General features: G+C 41.4%; 1 protein-coding gene across 1 annotated transcript; it reads left to right on the top strand.

Moving 5' to 3' along the window:
- Nucleotides 1–1403: 1403 nt before the first annotated feature.
- On the top strand, nt 1404–12428 carry LOC311057320 (scavenger receptor cysteine-rich domain-containing protein DMBT1-like). Its single transcript, XM_084074275.1, is given in 19 exon segments — nt 1404–1494; nt 1813–2136; nt 3276–3590; nt 3939–4253; nt 4994–5124; nt 5128–5305; nt 5451–5765; nt 6397–6711; nt 6881–7195; nt 7549–7863; nt 8208–8264; nt 8442–8756; nt 9262–9321; nt 10181–10383; nt 10716–10867; nt 11016–11258; nt 11373–11520; nt 11657–11732; nt 12177–12428. Coding segments are annotated over 19 exon segments (3864 nt in total). The 5' UTR covers nt 1404–1427; the 3' UTR covers nt 12197–12428.
- Nucleotides 12429–17639: the final 5211 nt, after the last annotated feature.

Raw genomic sequence — 17639 nt, 5'->3', positions numbered from 1 at the left:
CTGACCATTTTCTCCTTGGCTGCCCTGTGAGACCTGTGCGGTCCAGATTTTTTGGGGCCTTTTGCCTGTGTTTTTGAGTTGCCTTAGTTCAGTTCTCTCACCTTTGTTTGTTGAAACACCCGTAAGGGCCATATGATTTCTGTTGTTGTTGCTCCTTCAATGACGTCACTGCAAGGCATGGTCAAGTCAAGGCCAAGGCTGGCCAGGTCACAAATCAGCTGTGTTGTTGATTCGGGGGCAGAACTGTGTTCATGCTGGGCTGGTGGTCTGTATGCCGTGCCGTGCTCTGTTTAAGTTTGGCTGTATTTTTGCCTTAATATTTTTTTTGTATGATGAAAGTGACGGACAACTAGGAACAGAGAATAAACCATTTGTTGTAAACTCTACGTACACGTTTGGACATCAGTTTTGTTGAGCACACGTCTAAACATCATTCCAGGCCGTCGGCAATCAGTAGTGTGAAAGTACAGGACTTTCATGGGTGTTGAACCCTACTTGCCTGGCTGTCCTGAGTTTGGGTTCTCACAACTCCAGTATGTGATGTGAAGTGTTGTGAAGGTATCCAGCTCCTGAACACAACAGACATCCAGGAGCAATGTGAGTTGTCCTAGAATGGACAAAAGGGGGACATGAATCAGAATCAGAATCAGAATCAGAATCAGGTTTATTGTCACATCACAGGTTTACAAGGTAAAAAAGTGGGTGAAATTTGTTTTTGTACAACACTCCCATCGCAACGTTAAATTCCGTAGAAAGAAGAGTGGGGAGAGAGAAGAAGAAGAGGGGTAGGGGTTAAGTGGGAAGGAGATCAACAGAGAACAATAGAAGGCCAAAAACAAGTTATCTACATATTTACAAAGTACCTGAGATAAGAGACAAACTAACATGCGGAAGAATACCTAACTAATCTTTATCTATGTCCCTGAACCGTGATCATGATTACTAAGATGCCACCTGACCTTAACCGAGTAACAACATCGGTCTCTGACCAAGGGACACATTTTGAAGTTAGATGCCTCCAGTGCATTATTCTCGTTCCAACTTTATGTGGGTAGGTTTTCACACGGAAATGTCACATTGGTTGACAGAAATGACATGACAATTTGGGTCACACCTTAATTGGGCTGGTTTATGACGTAACATGGCTACCAGGTATCGGCACCATGTGACACCAACACAACTCCTATAAATTCTCACTTGCAGGTGGACATTCAAACACAAGGCACTGCAGGTGAGTGAGGCATTTGCATTGGCCCATGGAACGGTTGTGTGTTGGGGGTTCCGTACCATCCGTCCCTACAGAATTAAAGTTGTGATTCTACTACATGAGATCCGTGAAATTTGAGCATTTGCATTCAACCTGTTTTAATTGTCTTTGCATTGCTTTAATCTGTCTGTTTTGTTTGTTTTTTTGTCTGATCTCCAGGATGTGGACCATGGTGAAGTGTGGTGTTCTGCTAGTCCTGTTCATACAGACTGTTACTGCCAGCCCAGGTAAACTCATATTGGGATAGATATGCTTAATATTAATTTTGCAGTTACTCAGCCAGTTATTATGGCTGACATAGACACAGCTTATTTTTTTAAATTAATTGCGAGACTGTCCTCAATTCATTTTCTTTATATATTATTATTAGATTGATACCATGCTCATTTATTCATTTCTATTTCATGATTTGGCATACCTGGTGTACAGTCCAAGTTCTAATTCATATCCGTATTACGAAAACAGTTCTGCATGTACTAGGTTTATTTTGAGGATTTCTTTCAGGCTACTAATGTTCATGTTTTTATGTCTTTCTTCTCACTCAGTTGATTATTCCGATTATTCCGTGAGGCTGGTCGGAGGCCCAAACACCTGTTCTGGCAGAGTAGAGATCTACCATGGTGGCAGTTGGGGGACGGTGTGTGACGACAGTTGGCATCTACCTGATGCCGAGGTAGTGTGTAGACAGTTAGGTTGTGGGAGGGCTCTCTCAGCACCAGGGTCGGCACACTTCGGACAGGGTGGTGGGAGCATCTTGTTGGATGATGTCAGCTGTTCAGGCAGTGAATCAAGGCTCTCCCAGTGCAGCCATTCTGGGACTGGAAACCACAACTGTGCTCATAGTGAAGATGCTGGTGTTGTTTGTGAAGGTAAGTAATAATATAGATATGATATTGAATACATACATCATTATGGACTGCAGTGTTTGTTTTTTTCACACAAATTGCTTAATTTGCTTCAAGGATTCTTTGTGAAGTAATTTACAATATGACAATTGAATAATAATAATAATAATAATAAGGGTAATAATAATAATAATAATAATAATAATACTATTTATTCTTTTTATTATTATTAGTATTTTCACTTACATATACTTTAACTTCGGTCAATTATTTCTCCCCTTTAATAATACCAATTGGTATTGTGTTTTATATCATATTTATCGGTGATTAGTCACCTTTACAATGAGGTACAGCTTGTAAGGATCGGGCATTCGTGGAATGAGCAACACAGCTAAACGTGTGGGTAGTGCCACCAAAGAATTTGCCAAAATCCCCCAATATGCTTCTGTTGGTAGACAGAAGCTCTCGTTTTGAGCCAGCAGCTGGCAGGTGGCAGATGTGTGCCATTCACAGGTGTGTGACTGGCACCTTAGCATGGGTTCTGCATGCAGCACACATCAGCTGCTGGCAGGTGTATGCTGGCAGGTTGCTCAAAACAGGAGCGATTACCAACAGAATCATATTGGGGGATTTTGGCAATTTTTTGGGGGCGCTACCAACACATTTAGCTGTGTTACTCATTCAACGAATGCCCGATCCTTACAAGCTGTACCTCGTTGTAAAGGTGACTAATCAACGATAAAAATGATATAAAACACAATAGCAATTGGTATTATTAAAGGGGAGAAATAATCGACCAAAGTTAAATTTCCGAACTTTTTGTGGGCAGTTGTACAGTATATACATGATCATATTGGCTTTTAAAGGGTAGCCTACTGATGCAGCTGTGACTGCCATTCATCTTACACTGGGCATTTTGGGGAGGCTAGTCCTAAGTCTTAAGAGGAGCTTTGAGTAGTGAGATAGTCATAACATGCTTTAGATAAAATAATGAAATAAAACAATAACAGTCATCCTCTGCATATTTGGTCTGTAGCTGTATGTCTTAATAAATCATCATTTCATAATTTTCAGGCTCTGTGACCTTTTGCACAAGGCAGCTTCATGCTGTTCTTCCCATAGCAACACTGAGTTTCATGATTTTATATTTTCTTTTCTCTCAGTTGATTATCCAGTGAGGCTGGTCGACGGCCAAAACTCCTGCTCTGGCAGAGTAGAGATCTACCATGGTGGCAGTTGGGGTACGGTGTGTGACGACTCCTGGGGTCTGAGTGATGCTGAGGTAGTGTGTAGACAGTTAGGCTGTGGAAGGGCTCTGTCAGCACCAGGGGTTGCACACTTCGGACAGGGTGGTGGGAGCATCTTGTTGGATGATGTCAGCTGTTCAGGCAGTGAATCAAGGCTCTCCCAGTGCAGCCATTCTGGGACTGGAAACCACAACTGTGGTCACCATGAAGATGCTGGTGTTGATTGTGAAGGTAAGTGTAAAACCATTATGAACTGCCGTTTGTGTGTTGCCATTTGTAGAAGTTGCATTGAGGATTATCTTTTAAGCAATAGCATTATTATTATTTTTGTTTACTAGTCATGCCCCTAGTGTGTAAAGGGCTTTAGGATGATCTTAAAGGCCTGCCAGATTTGGATGACATTCTTTAAAAAAAAGAAGTATGGTTGTTCTCTGCTTTGTTTTGCAGCTGTATAGTTCTTAATGAAACCCACATGCTGTATCATTTTTGTACTTTTTGATCTTTTGAATAATGCATCTTCAAGCTGTTCTTCTGATAACAACACTAAGTTGCATGTTTTCATGTTTTCTCCTCATTCAGTTGATTATCCAGTGAGGCTGGTCGGTGGTCAAAGCTCCTGTTCTGGAACAGTAGAGATCTACCATGGTGGCAGTTGGGGGACGGTGTGTGACGATCACTGGGATCTGAATGATGCTGAGGTAGTGTGTAGACAGTTAGGCTGTGGAAGGGCCCTGTCAGCACCAGGGGTTGCACACTTCGGACAGGGTGGTGGGAACATCCTGTTGGATGATGTCAGCTGTTCAGGCAGTGAAACCAGGCTCTCACAGTGCAGCCATCTAGGGGTTGGAAGCCACAACTGTGGTCACCATGAAGATGCCGGTGTTGTGTGTGAAGGTAAATATAGCCTACCCAAGATAGGCCCCATCATGTATTACTCCCAAATATTTTAGCATGCCATCTCACCAAGTGAGATGATTTGTCTTGCTGTTGCTGTAACTAATCACGTAATCATGTCTTCCAAACTTTTGATTTTAGGGTGCACTGTGAACAGTGTTGTCATTGTTTGTTTACCTTGCATAAAAAAGGTCTATGCGAGATGAGATTTATTGCAAATGAGAGGCAGTCATTATTTGTTTAAAAGTAATGACTTGTAGCGTTAAGTCACAGAGTATTCCACAGCTTAATTTATACTAAAGTAGAATCAGCAGCAAAGTAAAGTGATTAATACTTTTAACACCAGGCCGTCGACCAATTCAGGCTACTTTTAGATCAATCCAGTATTTTGCGTATTGATGTAGTGGCAATGTTGATGTTAAAACAGTTTTCCGATTCCTATCAGCTAATCTTTAAACCCCTATATACATTTTCATATGGGGCTTTCAGTGGCTACTGATGTAGCACTGATAATGATTAATCTTGCATTGGATGATTGTCCAATGAAAAATGTATCAGGAATTGTGCGTATGGAAGGGGAGTCCTAAGTCTTAGGAGGAGCTTTGAGTCCTGCCAGATTTTTTACAACATGCTTTAGAAAGGAGGAGAAAAGTGCAATCGTGTTCTGCCTATGACAACACTAACAACAGTTTCATTTTTTCTTCTTCTTTTCTTTTTTTTATGCTTTTCCTCTCACTCAGATTATCCAGTGAGGCTGATCGGCAGCCAAAACCCCTGTTCTGGCAGAGTAGAGATCTACCATGGTGGCAGTTGGGGGACGGTGTGTGACGACAGTTGGCATCTGAATGATGCCCAGGTAGTGTGTAGACAGTGAGGCTGTGGAAGGGCTCTCTCAGCACCACACTTGGCACACTTCACCGAGGGTGGTGGAAGCATCTTGTTGGATGATGTCAGCTGTTCAGGCAGTGAAACAAGACTCTCCCAGTGCAGCCATTCAGGGACTGGAAACCACAACTGTGTTCATGGTGAAGATGCTGGTGTTGTTTGTGAAGGTAAGAATATAATATACATGAATTAATTAATTACATTAACTGCAGTGTTTGTATGAGTGTTGACTTTTTGCACAACATATATTTAAGCTGTTCATCTTATAACAACACTAATTCTTCATGTTTTCATGTTTTTCTTCTCACTCAGTTGATTATCCAGTGAGGCTGGTCGGCGGCCAACACTCCTGTTCTGGCAGAGTAGAGATCTACTACGGTGACAGTTGGGGGACGGTGTGTGACGATCACTGGGATCTGACCGATGCTGAGGTAGTGTGTAGACAGTTAGGCTGTGGAAGGGCTCTGTCAGCACCAGCCTATGCACACTACGGACAGGGTGGTGGGAGCATCCTGTTGGATGATGTCAGCTGTTCAGGCAGTGAATCTAGTCTCTCACAGTGCAGCCATCTAGGGTTTGGAAGCCATAACTGTGGTCACCATGAAGATGCCGGTGTTGTGTGTGAAGGTAAATATAGAACATACTTGTTTGATCATGAACTTCAGTGTTTGTATGTGTGTTGCCATTTATACAAATTGCTTTAAAGGAGTAGTTCACCCATAAAAGTACTTATTTTCTATCAAATACACACCCCATGAAGCCTTGAATTCAATGCGATTTTTTTAGTTTTTGACGCATTCCTGAGACAATAATTTGATGACTGGATGTATTTCCGGTAGGAGACTCAAAGAGACTCATTTGAGTGTCCTATCGGATATATTAGCATCTTTCCGCCGGTCATCAAATTATTGCCTTAGGAATGAGTCAAAAACAAAACAAAATGCCTTGAATTCAAGGCTTCATGGGGTGTGTAATTGATAGAAAATAAGTCATGTTTTGGGTGTACTACTCCTTTAATCTTGTGCTGGATAATACTTCAATGTTGGAGCTAGGATTTGTGCGTATGGTAGAGGGTGAGCAGACTTTAAGTCGCAAGGTGTTTCAACACATCTGGGAGCAGTTTGGGGAGGGGAGTCTTACGTTTTAGGAGGCACTTCAAGTCCAGACAAATTTCACAACATGCTTTGGGGGGGGGGGGGTACTGCTCTTCCTGTAACAACACCACATTTTATGTTCTTATGTTTCTCTTCTCATTCAGTTGATTTTCCAGTGAGGCTGGTCGGTGGTCAAAGCTCCTGTTCTGGAACGGTAGAGATCTACCATGGTGGCAGTTGGGGGACGGTGTGTGACGATCACTGGGCGCTGAGTGATGCTGAGGTAGTGTGTAGACAGATAGGCTGTGGAAGGGCTCTGTCAGCACCACACTCGGCACACTTCACCGAGGGTGGTGGGAGCATCTTGTTGGATGATGTCAGATGTTCAGGCAGTGAATCAAGACTCTCACAGTGCAGCCATATCGGGTTTGGAAACCACAACTGTGGTCACTATGAAGATGCTGGTGTTGTTTGTGAAGGTAAATAAGTAATATACATATATATAAATGTGGCATTATGAACTTCAGTGTTGTAAGTGTGTTGTCATTCGTTAAAATTGCATTGAAATATTCTTTGAGGACTATTGTTTTGTTTTTGCAATTGGTAGTTATACCTTTCTTTTTATGTTATGTTTTTCTACTAACTCAGCTGATTATCCAGTGAGGCTGGTCGGCGGCCCAAACTCCTGTTCTGGCAGAGTAGAGATCTACCATGGTGGCAGTTGGGGGACGGTGTGTGACGACAGTTGGCATCTGAATGATGCCCAGGTAGTGTGTAGACAGTTAGGCTGTGGAAGGGCTCTGTCAGCACCAGGGTCGGCACACTACGGACAGGGTGGTGGGAGCATCTTGTTGGATGATGTCAGCTGTTCTGGCAGTGAAACAAGACTCTCACAGTGCGGCCATTCTGGGACTGGAAACCACAACTGTGGTCACCATGAAGATGCTGGTGTTACTTGTGAAGGTAAACTAAACATACAACTACGGCATTATGAACTGCAGTGTTTGTATGTGTGTTGTCATTTGTTAACATTGACATTACATTTTCTTTAAAGGTGCGCACTAGGCAGATTTTGTGGTTTGCTTTTCAATTCAGTAAAAAACAAGAAGACAAAGAAATAAAATACAGCAGAATAAAAAAAAAACATGGCACACTAAAAGCTATGCAGTTTCAGCTAATCAAATGAATAATGGATGTGTTTGACTTGGGTGAGTCCAGATCTATGGGTGCGCCAATGTGCAAGCATGCACAGAAGAGGGTATATCTAACAACACTACTGTAAGGTTTGTGTTTTTATGTTTGTTTTTTTCACTCAGATGATTATCCAGTGAGGCTGGTCGGCGGCCCAAACTCCTGTTCTGGCAGAGTAGAGATCTACCATGGTGGCAGTTGGGGGACGGTGTGTGACGATGTTTGGGATCTGAACGATGCCCAGGTAGTGTGTAGTCAGTTAGGCTGTGGAAGGGCTCTCTCAGCACCACACTCTGCACACTTCGGACCGGGTGGCGGGAGCATCTTGTTGGATGATGTCAGCTGTTCAGGCAGTGAAACAAGAATCTCACAGTGCAGCCATCCAGGGTTTGGAAACCACAACTGTGTTCATGGTGAAGATGCTGGTGTTGTTTGTGAAGGTAAATATGAATACGTAGTAACAGTATATCATTAATAGCACCATTTCGAATTTCATGTTCTGTTATGGGTATTTACATGTCTAACAAGCGTGTAGATTTGTTACTTTATATATCGCCACTGTAAATGGGTTGATGTCATTTATACCATTTATTAATATAATATGTTCTGTTAAATATGTCAAATACTGTAGAACACTGTGCAATAGAACACTACTGTATTCCACAAACACAACAACTAAAGAAGCTCCTCTCACTTTGTACTTGAAAAGTAGAAACAAGTTGCTGGCTGGCTTTGAAGACTTGAATGTTATTTTTTTTTCTTAATTGTTCATTTAAAACTTCAGGAGCTACAACCACACCCCCGCCAACAACACAGCCAACAACAACGCCTGCAACCGAGGGTAAATACGTATTATATGAAGCTCCTCTAACTCTGTACTTGGCACTAAGGCCAGTTTTACATCGAGATGCCCACTCTTCCTTAGTGCCCACTCTCCCTGTTATCATTGTTATGAACTAGAAAAGGGTTGCTTGGTGGCTTTGAAGACTTCAATGTTAATTTTTTTCTTCTCACTCAGATGATCATCCAGTGAGGCTGGTCGGCGGCCAACACTCCTGTTCTGGCAGAGTAGAGATCTACTACGGTGACAGTTGGGGTACGGTCTGTGACGATCACTGGGATCTGACCGATGCTGAGGTAGTGTGTAGACAGTTAGGCTGTGGAAGGGCTCTGTCAGCACCAGCCTATGCACACTACGGACAGGGTGGTGGGAGCATCCTGTTGGATGATGTCACCTGTTCAGGCAGTGAATCTAGTCTCTCACAGTGCAGCCATCTAGGGTTTGGAAGCCATAACTGTGGTCACCATGAAGATGCCGGTGTTGTGTGTGAAGGTAAAAATAGAACATACTTGTTTGATCATGAACTTCAGTGTTTGTATGTGTGTTGCCATTTATACAAATTGCTTTAAAGGAGTAGTTCACCCAAAAAAGTACATATTTTCTATCAATTACACACCCCATGAAGCCTTGAATTCAATGTGATTTTTTAGTTTTTGACGCATTCCTGAGACAATCATTTGATGACCGGATGTATTTCCGGTAGGAGACTCAAAGAGACTCCTTTGAGGTACCTACTGGATACATTAGCATCTTTCCGCCGGTCATCAAATTATTGCCTTAGGAATGAGTCAAAAACTAAAATAATTCCTTGAATTCAATGCTTCATGGGGTGTGTAATTGATAGAAAATAAGTTGTTTTTTGGGTGAACTACTCCTTTAAGGATCTGGTCATCACCTGGACCGCTTTCTACAAGTTACTGTATACTGCATGATAAACATGATATCTTTCTATAGATATATTATCATTTTTGTCTTAATTGCTAATTGAAAACTTCAGGTATCTCTACAACCACACCCCCTCCAACAACACAGCCAACAACAACGCCTACAACCGAGGGTAAATACGTATTATATGAAGCTCCTCTCACTCTGTACTTGGGGCCAATTTTACATCGAGGTCCATCCTTATTGCCCACCCTCCCTGTTACCATTGTTAATATGAACTAGAAAAAGGTTGCTTGCTGGCTTTGAAGACTTCAATGTTTATTTTTCGTCTTTATTGTTAATTGAAAACTTCAGGTAGCTCTTCAAGGTCCTTAAAGGCGAAACAACATTGAACTATGTCAATAATACACCTTAGAGCTGTTGTGTGGAAATAAGAACAAAGTCCCCCCTCTTCTGTGTTGCCTAGAACTGGAGAATTGATTGTTGGGTCATGTGATCAGTGACATACGGATGGCGCACTCTGTGGCTCCGCCCTCTAGGCTGCTGCATTCACTAGAATGGGGAATCTCACTTCCAGCTTTACAGTGCTTACAGAAGTGAAGACTTGTTAGAGCATTTTCAGCCAATTGATTTCTATTATCTACACGTACTATGTCTTGTGAAATGTAATATGTAACCATATGCCATTATAAACTACTACAAGTCACGCTGTTTCAGATGGAAGTGAGATTCCCCAATACCAAGTTGCAAGTATAGGCCCTAGCTCAGTTCTGCACATAACGTGTAATGTGATCTCTCGCCTCTCGAACTAAGACTGGTAGCATATTCCATTTTCCTCTCTGAGAGGTGTTGTGTAGTATTGTCAATCTATTGTGTGATCTGTCTATGTATTGTGATTGTTGTGTCCTGATGGCTGCTTGCTGCATCTAATTCATAGGGTTAGAGCTCTATATGCTTTTTTTGTAACATCATGGTATTTCTATAAGGGAGAGTAATTTTCTGTATCAACATTAAATCTTTCTTCTTTTCAGACCATCCATTACAAACTGCTGAACTTGTATGTGGCCAGAGTCAAATCCAAGTTGGCCTGCGAATGGCTAGCATGAGATCCTATGGTTTGAATGGATTCTCGGGTCACCTGGACGACCGCAGCTGCTCAGATTCCACAGAGCGTGATGGGACAGTGTGGTACCAAGTGGCCATTCAGGCTGACACCTGTGGAAACACACTGACTGTGAGGATTTGTCTGCTAATTCTTGGCTCTAATCTCACGTGACTGTGGAAAAGAATTCAATGAAATTCTATTCTATTCTCCATTTCTCTCCTGTCTTCTCATGTTGCATGACTTTTGTATTGGTGAGATTCAAACATTCGAGAGATTGATGTCCATCTCTGTGTGTGTTTTATTACAGCTTAAACTATGGAAGTTTAGCATATGAAATGCAATAATATGTTAATGCTAATTAATTACATTTTTGTATGTTATTCAATGTATAATGATGTGAAATATACTGTCACTTAGTCCCCAGCTTACTCAGGTTGTCCATTTAACCTCTTGTCTTTCAGACCAACAGCACTCATGCCATCTACTCCAACACTTTAGTTGTCTACCCTGCAAATAACATCTCATCAAGTCTTCCAATGAGTTTTCCCTTCTCCTGTGTCTATCCTCTGGACACGGAGACCAGCCTAATTGTGGTCATGAGACCAAGCGAACGGTAAGTAACTTAATTTATAGACGGTTTCATTTAAAGGTTAGTTCATCTTGTTAAGAAAACAATAGGTAGAGGTAGTTAACGCCCGGATTAAGTCACATTACTACAAAATACTAGATAACAGTCAAATGTCATATTTTTTTGGTTCCAGGGTTCACACCCTTTCAGGTCAGGGTCCACAAGCCAGAGCCTCCATGTCTTTGTTCCACGACTCCAACTGCACAGAGCCTTACCCAGGAGGCGCTGTCACCCTGCCACTGGGTTCTGCCCTGCACGTAGGAGTGTCTGTTGAGCAGACCGAGACGGAGCGCTTTGTGGTCGTTCTGGACAACTGCTATGCCACTCCCTCATCCAACCATGATGACTCCATGCGACACTTCTTCATCCGGAACAAGTATGTCTTGATCCTCACCAGAATATCTGTGCCAAAAAACAAACGTAATCAAAAAGAGAAATGTATTACAATTAAATATGACTGACCAGCAGCATAACAACGTCTTTCTTCCAGGTGTGCTAGCAATCGTGGTCAGGTGACAGTGGATGAGAGCGGCTCGTCCCTCCAGGCTCGTTTCTCTGCTGAGCTCCAGGTCGACTACCAGGTCTTCCTTCACTGCAGCCTCCACCTGTGTGACCAGACAACCTCCTCCTGCTCTCCTGTAAGTCTCACACTACCTCACTTCATGAATGTTACAGCAGATCACTTTGAAGTGCTGGTGTCAGACCTTCCAACAGACTTCCGTAACTTATTTGACCGACACTCAGCTCACTTCGATTACTGCTACGTCTTTGCAGGTTTGCTTGGGGAGGGAGCCTCGTTCAGTTTCCAGCACCATGAGCGTCCAGCCTCTCACCATTGGACCAATCACCTGTGAGTATTAAAAGCTGCAATTATGAACTTTTATGTTCTATTCAGGATTTCAAACCTGGCCTCGCAATAAGCTCTGTGCATAACTTAAGTTCCAGTTTCCTAAAAGGGGACACGCCCATTTCCTGTTCCGGCTAATTTACCCATAGCTTTAATTAATTGGCTCCTTCATATGGGTTTCTGGTTCAAATCTGCTGCCAAGCTAATCAAACAAATGAAAACATTAATCGGAACAGGAAATGGATATGGATATGCCACCTTTTGGGAAATGTTGAAATGTCACAATGGAAGTGTATAGGGAGACCAGCTCCAATCCCTGCAGATGCCAGATGTACCATTGTTTTTGGTTGAAAATGATATATAAATCAATATATGATGAATATATGATATGATATTTATCTCAATGGGAATATTAACCATTTCCTTTTTTAACATTTTTTTCTTTAGGGGAAAATGTGGCGGGCTGAACCAGAGGGGATTCTTCAACGATGCCAGGAGTCCCAATGTGACTTCGATTTTTGATTTCTGTGATTTCTGTGATTCCTATTAATACTTAACACAATCAATGGGGATAATTAAACCCCATCAGCATTTATTTTGTCAACATTTATAAAAATGTTCTTTTGATTTCCATTTTATCTTTTCTATATAATCTCAACAATCAAATCCCAATCAATTAATAAAATACTTGAGCATTCATTTCTGCCTTTTTTGTGTTTTTGGGCCACAGGGGAATTTCCCTTTAGGCTAGTGGTTAAGATGTTGGCTTTCACGTGGGAGACCAGGGTTCGATTCCCGTGCTATATATATATACACACACACACACACACACACACACACACACACACACACACACACACACACACAATGATTTGTTTCAGGTTCATAGAACAGACAGAATAACAAACAGAAGAGATGCATTTCGATACACAACGAGAAGCTTCATAGTTGGAAGATTAAAACAGAAATGAAAAAATAATAAGTAGATATTATAAGATAAGTCATGGTTAAAGAAAGGTCATGGTGTAAAGATACAAAGGTCAGATAGATACAGTAGGTCCAGATCAATACCAGTTCAACAGGACAGACAGATATATTTCATTCAGGAGGTGGAGTGATCATTTTAATGATATCTATGTATTCTCAAAAGGGCTGTCAAATGTTATGGAACTTGGGTAGGGAGCCTCGTAGGGTGTGCTCAGTTTACACGAACACTTCCCCAACAACGAGATAACCAATGCACCCCATGAACCACCTTATACTGCTGCACCCATGCCTTGATCAATACACCCTATATACCAGTGGTTCTCAAACCTTTTCATGTCAAGGACATCCAAATTGACACTTATTAGCCCGCGGACCCCCATTTGAAAAGATAAGCCAGGGACCCCCATAAGAGAAGATTTTTACGGCTCTAGCAGTGATTCTCAATCATTGTAATTTAAGGACCCCCCCAGTTTGACATGCAGTAGGCTACGGACCCCCATTTAATGGCATTTCTATCTCTGGGACCCCAATTCATGTTGTAAAATGAATGTTAATTTAACTCAAGAGTGTACACTCTCAGAGTTAATGACCCATAAGGGTCCATTTGGTTCCTATAAATCATTTAGCTGGGGACCCCCTGGTATCCCCTCAAGTACCCCTGGGGGTCTCCGGACCCCACTGTGAGAACCAATGCTATATACCATTGTGGGCGTGGCCAGGAATAAGGTGAATAAAAGAATGGGTGCCAGCCATTCCATGTGTCCTTCTCCAGATGACAGCACCCTTTTGCTTGTTTCCTTTATGATTGAGTTTACACACGCTGCAACACCCCCACACTACATTGATCACACATCCATACATTGCTGACATTACTGATAACTGAATTGCACACCTCACACCTTTTTGTAAGCATTATTTAAGTTAGTTCTGTTCATAAATTATTGCGAGGCCAATTATTGTTTACTCCTCGTTGCAAGAACAGAGATGTACCACTAGATGGAGACATAACAGCATTATCTACCATTGTTCACAATACAGGTGACTTTTCATTTTATACCAGTCCAGTAGTCACAGTAGTGACATGAATCCAACACTGATTATAGTGCTGTCAAACAAGTCTATGAATCTATATATGAAATCTATGAAAAAGTTGAATCTGCAACACAATGTGTACAATATGTAGTGGGGGGTCCCTCCTTGCTTTTCACTGAGAGAGTTGTTCACTCTCTCAGTGAAAAACATTTACAGTAACATCCCTGCCCTAAAGGTTGTATGTATGGAATGCCCGGCCTATGTTGTACTGGACAATAACCAGTGTGCATGTTTCCAAGGTTGGTTGCAGGTCAAGCAGTGAAGTCACCTGCTGGATTGCTCAAGATCATGAATGACACTTTTTGCAGTTACTTTTGGGATTACTTTGCATTCAAAAATCATTTCTCCCTCATAGAGGGATTGGAGGAGCAGTGGCATGTCAACAATGGAGCAGGAATAAAAGAAAAAAAGAAATCCGATCATGATTTATGTCACATGATAAATGAGTAAGAACGGTTTGTTCACACTCTCTAATTCTATACTTACAAACAAACATTTGTATGACAATTAAACAACCAAGTGTGATTTTCAGAATTGTGTTAAACTGATTGCTATAGCATTATTGCCTGATACATTATTGTACAAATAAAGATGATATTGTTTTCTCTTTGATCAGGGGACTGGGGTCCTCTAGTGGCCAATGTATGTATTGTCCAGATCAACAGATTGGCAATAAATATCTATGAACTCACCAAGGGTCCCTTTATTTAGAGATATGTGAATGAGACCTCTGCTTTATTTAGAACAAGTGGTTCTCCATAAAACCAGTGCTGTCAGATGATGCAAGACAAGGCAAGGCTGTTTTATTTGTACTGTACATTTCAACAACAAGGCAATTCAATGTGCTTTACACAGAACATCAAGCTAACGAAACACAATGATACAATGACATTAGGATGCATAAAACAAATTAAGTAAAAATGTACGTATGCAGATGATATATTGTGTGCTCATATTAACAGCAGAGAGCATGGGTCTGCCAGTGAGAGTATGGTGTACATGGATCAAATCTCTTAAAAATACAAAGGTTTTGACAAGGCTCAAACAAGGCTCAAACCACATAGCTCAGTTGTTAGGTACAGTAGATCCTGCGTGTGTGTGTGTGTGTGTGTGTGTGTGTGTGTGTGTGTGTGTGTGTGTGTGTGTGTGTGTGTGTGTGTGTGTGTGTGTGTGTGTGTGTGTGTGTGTGTGTGTGTGTGTGTGTGTGTGTGCTTGTGTTTGTACATTAGACCGGCTATTTTCTGTGAAGAGCTCTGGTCTAGAGCAGTGTTTCACAAACTGTTTCATGTCCAGGACCTCCAAATTGATATGTATTCTACCGCAGACCCCCATCTGAAAATGGTTTGAGTCAGGCACGGGCCCCCCAGGTCTCAAAATATTTAGCTCCAGGGACCCCCAGAAGCAAAGATTTGAGTTAACAGTGTAGCAGCATGTATGTGTGTGTATATATATATATATATATATATATATATATATATATATATATATATATATATATATATATATATATATATATATGTATATGTATATGTATATGTATATATATATATATATATGTATATGTATATGTATATATATATATACATTTATCGCAGGATAAAGTATCGCGATATATCGATATATCGTCCCACCCAATATATATATATATATATATATATATATATATATATATATATATATATATATATATATATATATATATATGTGTGTTCCCGGATTGAATGGTTAAACGGTATACAAAAAAGCCTCAGATGTATCCCTCCATCCATCCATCCCTCCATCCATCCATCCCTCCATGGATCGCAGGTGTCCTTTTTTTTTCCTCTCTCCTCACAAAACCCCAAAAAGAGGAGAGGTGCGCCCCTTGGCGGCCACCACAAGCGGTGGCGGCTGAGTGACTGACAGGCGCTTTCAGCCAATAGGCTCCTACTGTCTCCTCCATCTCCGGGTCAGACTTGGCCCTTGATTGGTTGCTAAGGGGTGTGTCCTCGTCCGTCGTTCATCAGTAGCACCCGGAGCTGTCATCATCAAAGCCTCACAGGAGGAGGAGGAGGAGTAGGAGGAGGCACGACTGGACTCCCTGTCTGTGTGTCTGTCTGGATGCATGGTGACTTCTGTACCAGATTGTGGAGGAGAAAACAAACACAGTAAATCATAAACAAAGCATCACCGTGTCCGTGTGGAACATGAGCCGGTAAAGCAGCTCGCGCAGCAGCAGCAGAGAGAGAGAGAGAGAGAGAGAGAGAGAGACAGAAGGTGAGTTATAATAATGCATTAAACGTGGCCGTTAGTTTTTTTTCTTAACGGCTTATTTTCATCAGGCGCTCGCGCTGTTCTCGAGGCTGATGATGATGATGATGAGGCTGGGGGTCTGAATACAAAGACAACTACACAGCCATCTCTCTCTCTCTCTCTCTCTCTCTCTCTCTCTCTCTCTCTGTGTTACAACTACTGTACTTGAAGAGACCTCCCGCCGTATTGCTGGTTGTAATAAACGCTCGTCGGTGTGTGAAATAGCAGGTTCTGAATGGTGGAAAGTGGGCATTTAATGTAACGTGTATGATTTGAAGCGAGCGTTTAAACGCGCACCTGCTCCTCCTTGGTGCTCAACAGTTCTATTATCCTACAGTAGGTCACAGACACAGAGAGTAAACACTAGGCTAGGCTAGAGATGGATGCCACTGAATGATGGTGGATCATTGGTGATGGTGGTCGTGCTACTGTACCTGCTACTGGCTGACTCAATACAAGGAAACACTACACTGTACCTTGTATGTATATTCATTGATATGATAGGCTATATACATCAGTGGTGTAAAGTAACTAAGTACATTTACTGAAGTACTGTACTTAAGTACAATGTTGAGGTATTTTTATTTTACTGGAGTATTTCCAATTTTCAGCACTTTTACTTTTACTACTCCACTACATCTCAGAGGCAAACATTGTCCTTTTACTCCACTACAATTATTTGAAAACTTTAGTTCTAGTTACTTTGCAAATATAAATTGTTATATTCTAAAACATACATTAACCACTTCAGCCCTATTTTATACACATAGGCTATTTGAAAATAGCCGATCGACCGATAAAATAGCTTGTAGATCTGCTATTTCCAAACATTTTAGTACTTTTACTTTTGGTACTTTAAAGTATATTTTGATGAAAATGCCTTTCTCAAGTAACATTTTGAACCTCCTTGGTAAGAGAGTAAACACTAGGCTACTAGAGATGGATGGCACTGAATGATGGTGGTGGTGCTACTACTGCTACTGGCTGACTCAATACAATGAAACATAACATTGTGCCTTATATATTAATTGATAGGATATATACATACAGTATGGTATAACTTTGATTGATTGATTGAATACATTATTAACAGCTTGCAAAAAAAAAGCACAGGAAAGTACAGTTCAATACAAGGTCTGCTAAGACTTAGACCTTTCTTTAAACCCAAGAAAACTTACGGCCCGTTTCCATTGGGGTCCTTTGTACTCAAATCATAGAAACATTAATTGCAGACAAATATACACTACTATGCAAAACATCATATGAACAGTTCGAAAACAAAATAAAAAATATGTACAGTAAAGTTGAGTAAACAGTTTGGGGGGGGGCTAGGTTTTGAGGGGGGCAGTTTTGAATTGCAGCCACCTGCAAGTGCTTTTTTAGAGCAGTTTTGAAGGAGAGTAGGGATTTACGCTCCTTTATGACTGTTGGTTCCACATTTTTGTGGCATAGCAGGTGAATGAATTTAACCCCTTGTTAGAGCCAAATCTGGGTTGGATGTGATTAGTGGAGGTCCCTCTGGTGTTGTGATTGTGGACT

The sequence above is a fragment of the Gymnoscopelus microlampas genome (genome assembly GCF_963454915.1).
Source record: "Gymnoscopelus microlampas genome assembly, chromosome: 12".
In the NCBI taxonomy this organism is placed as follows: domain Eukaryota; kingdom Metazoa; phylum Chordata; class Actinopteri; order Myctophiformes; family Myctophidae; genus Gymnoscopelus; species Gymnoscopelus microlampas.
This window is presented reverse-complemented; position numbering and strand designations above follow the sequence as displayed.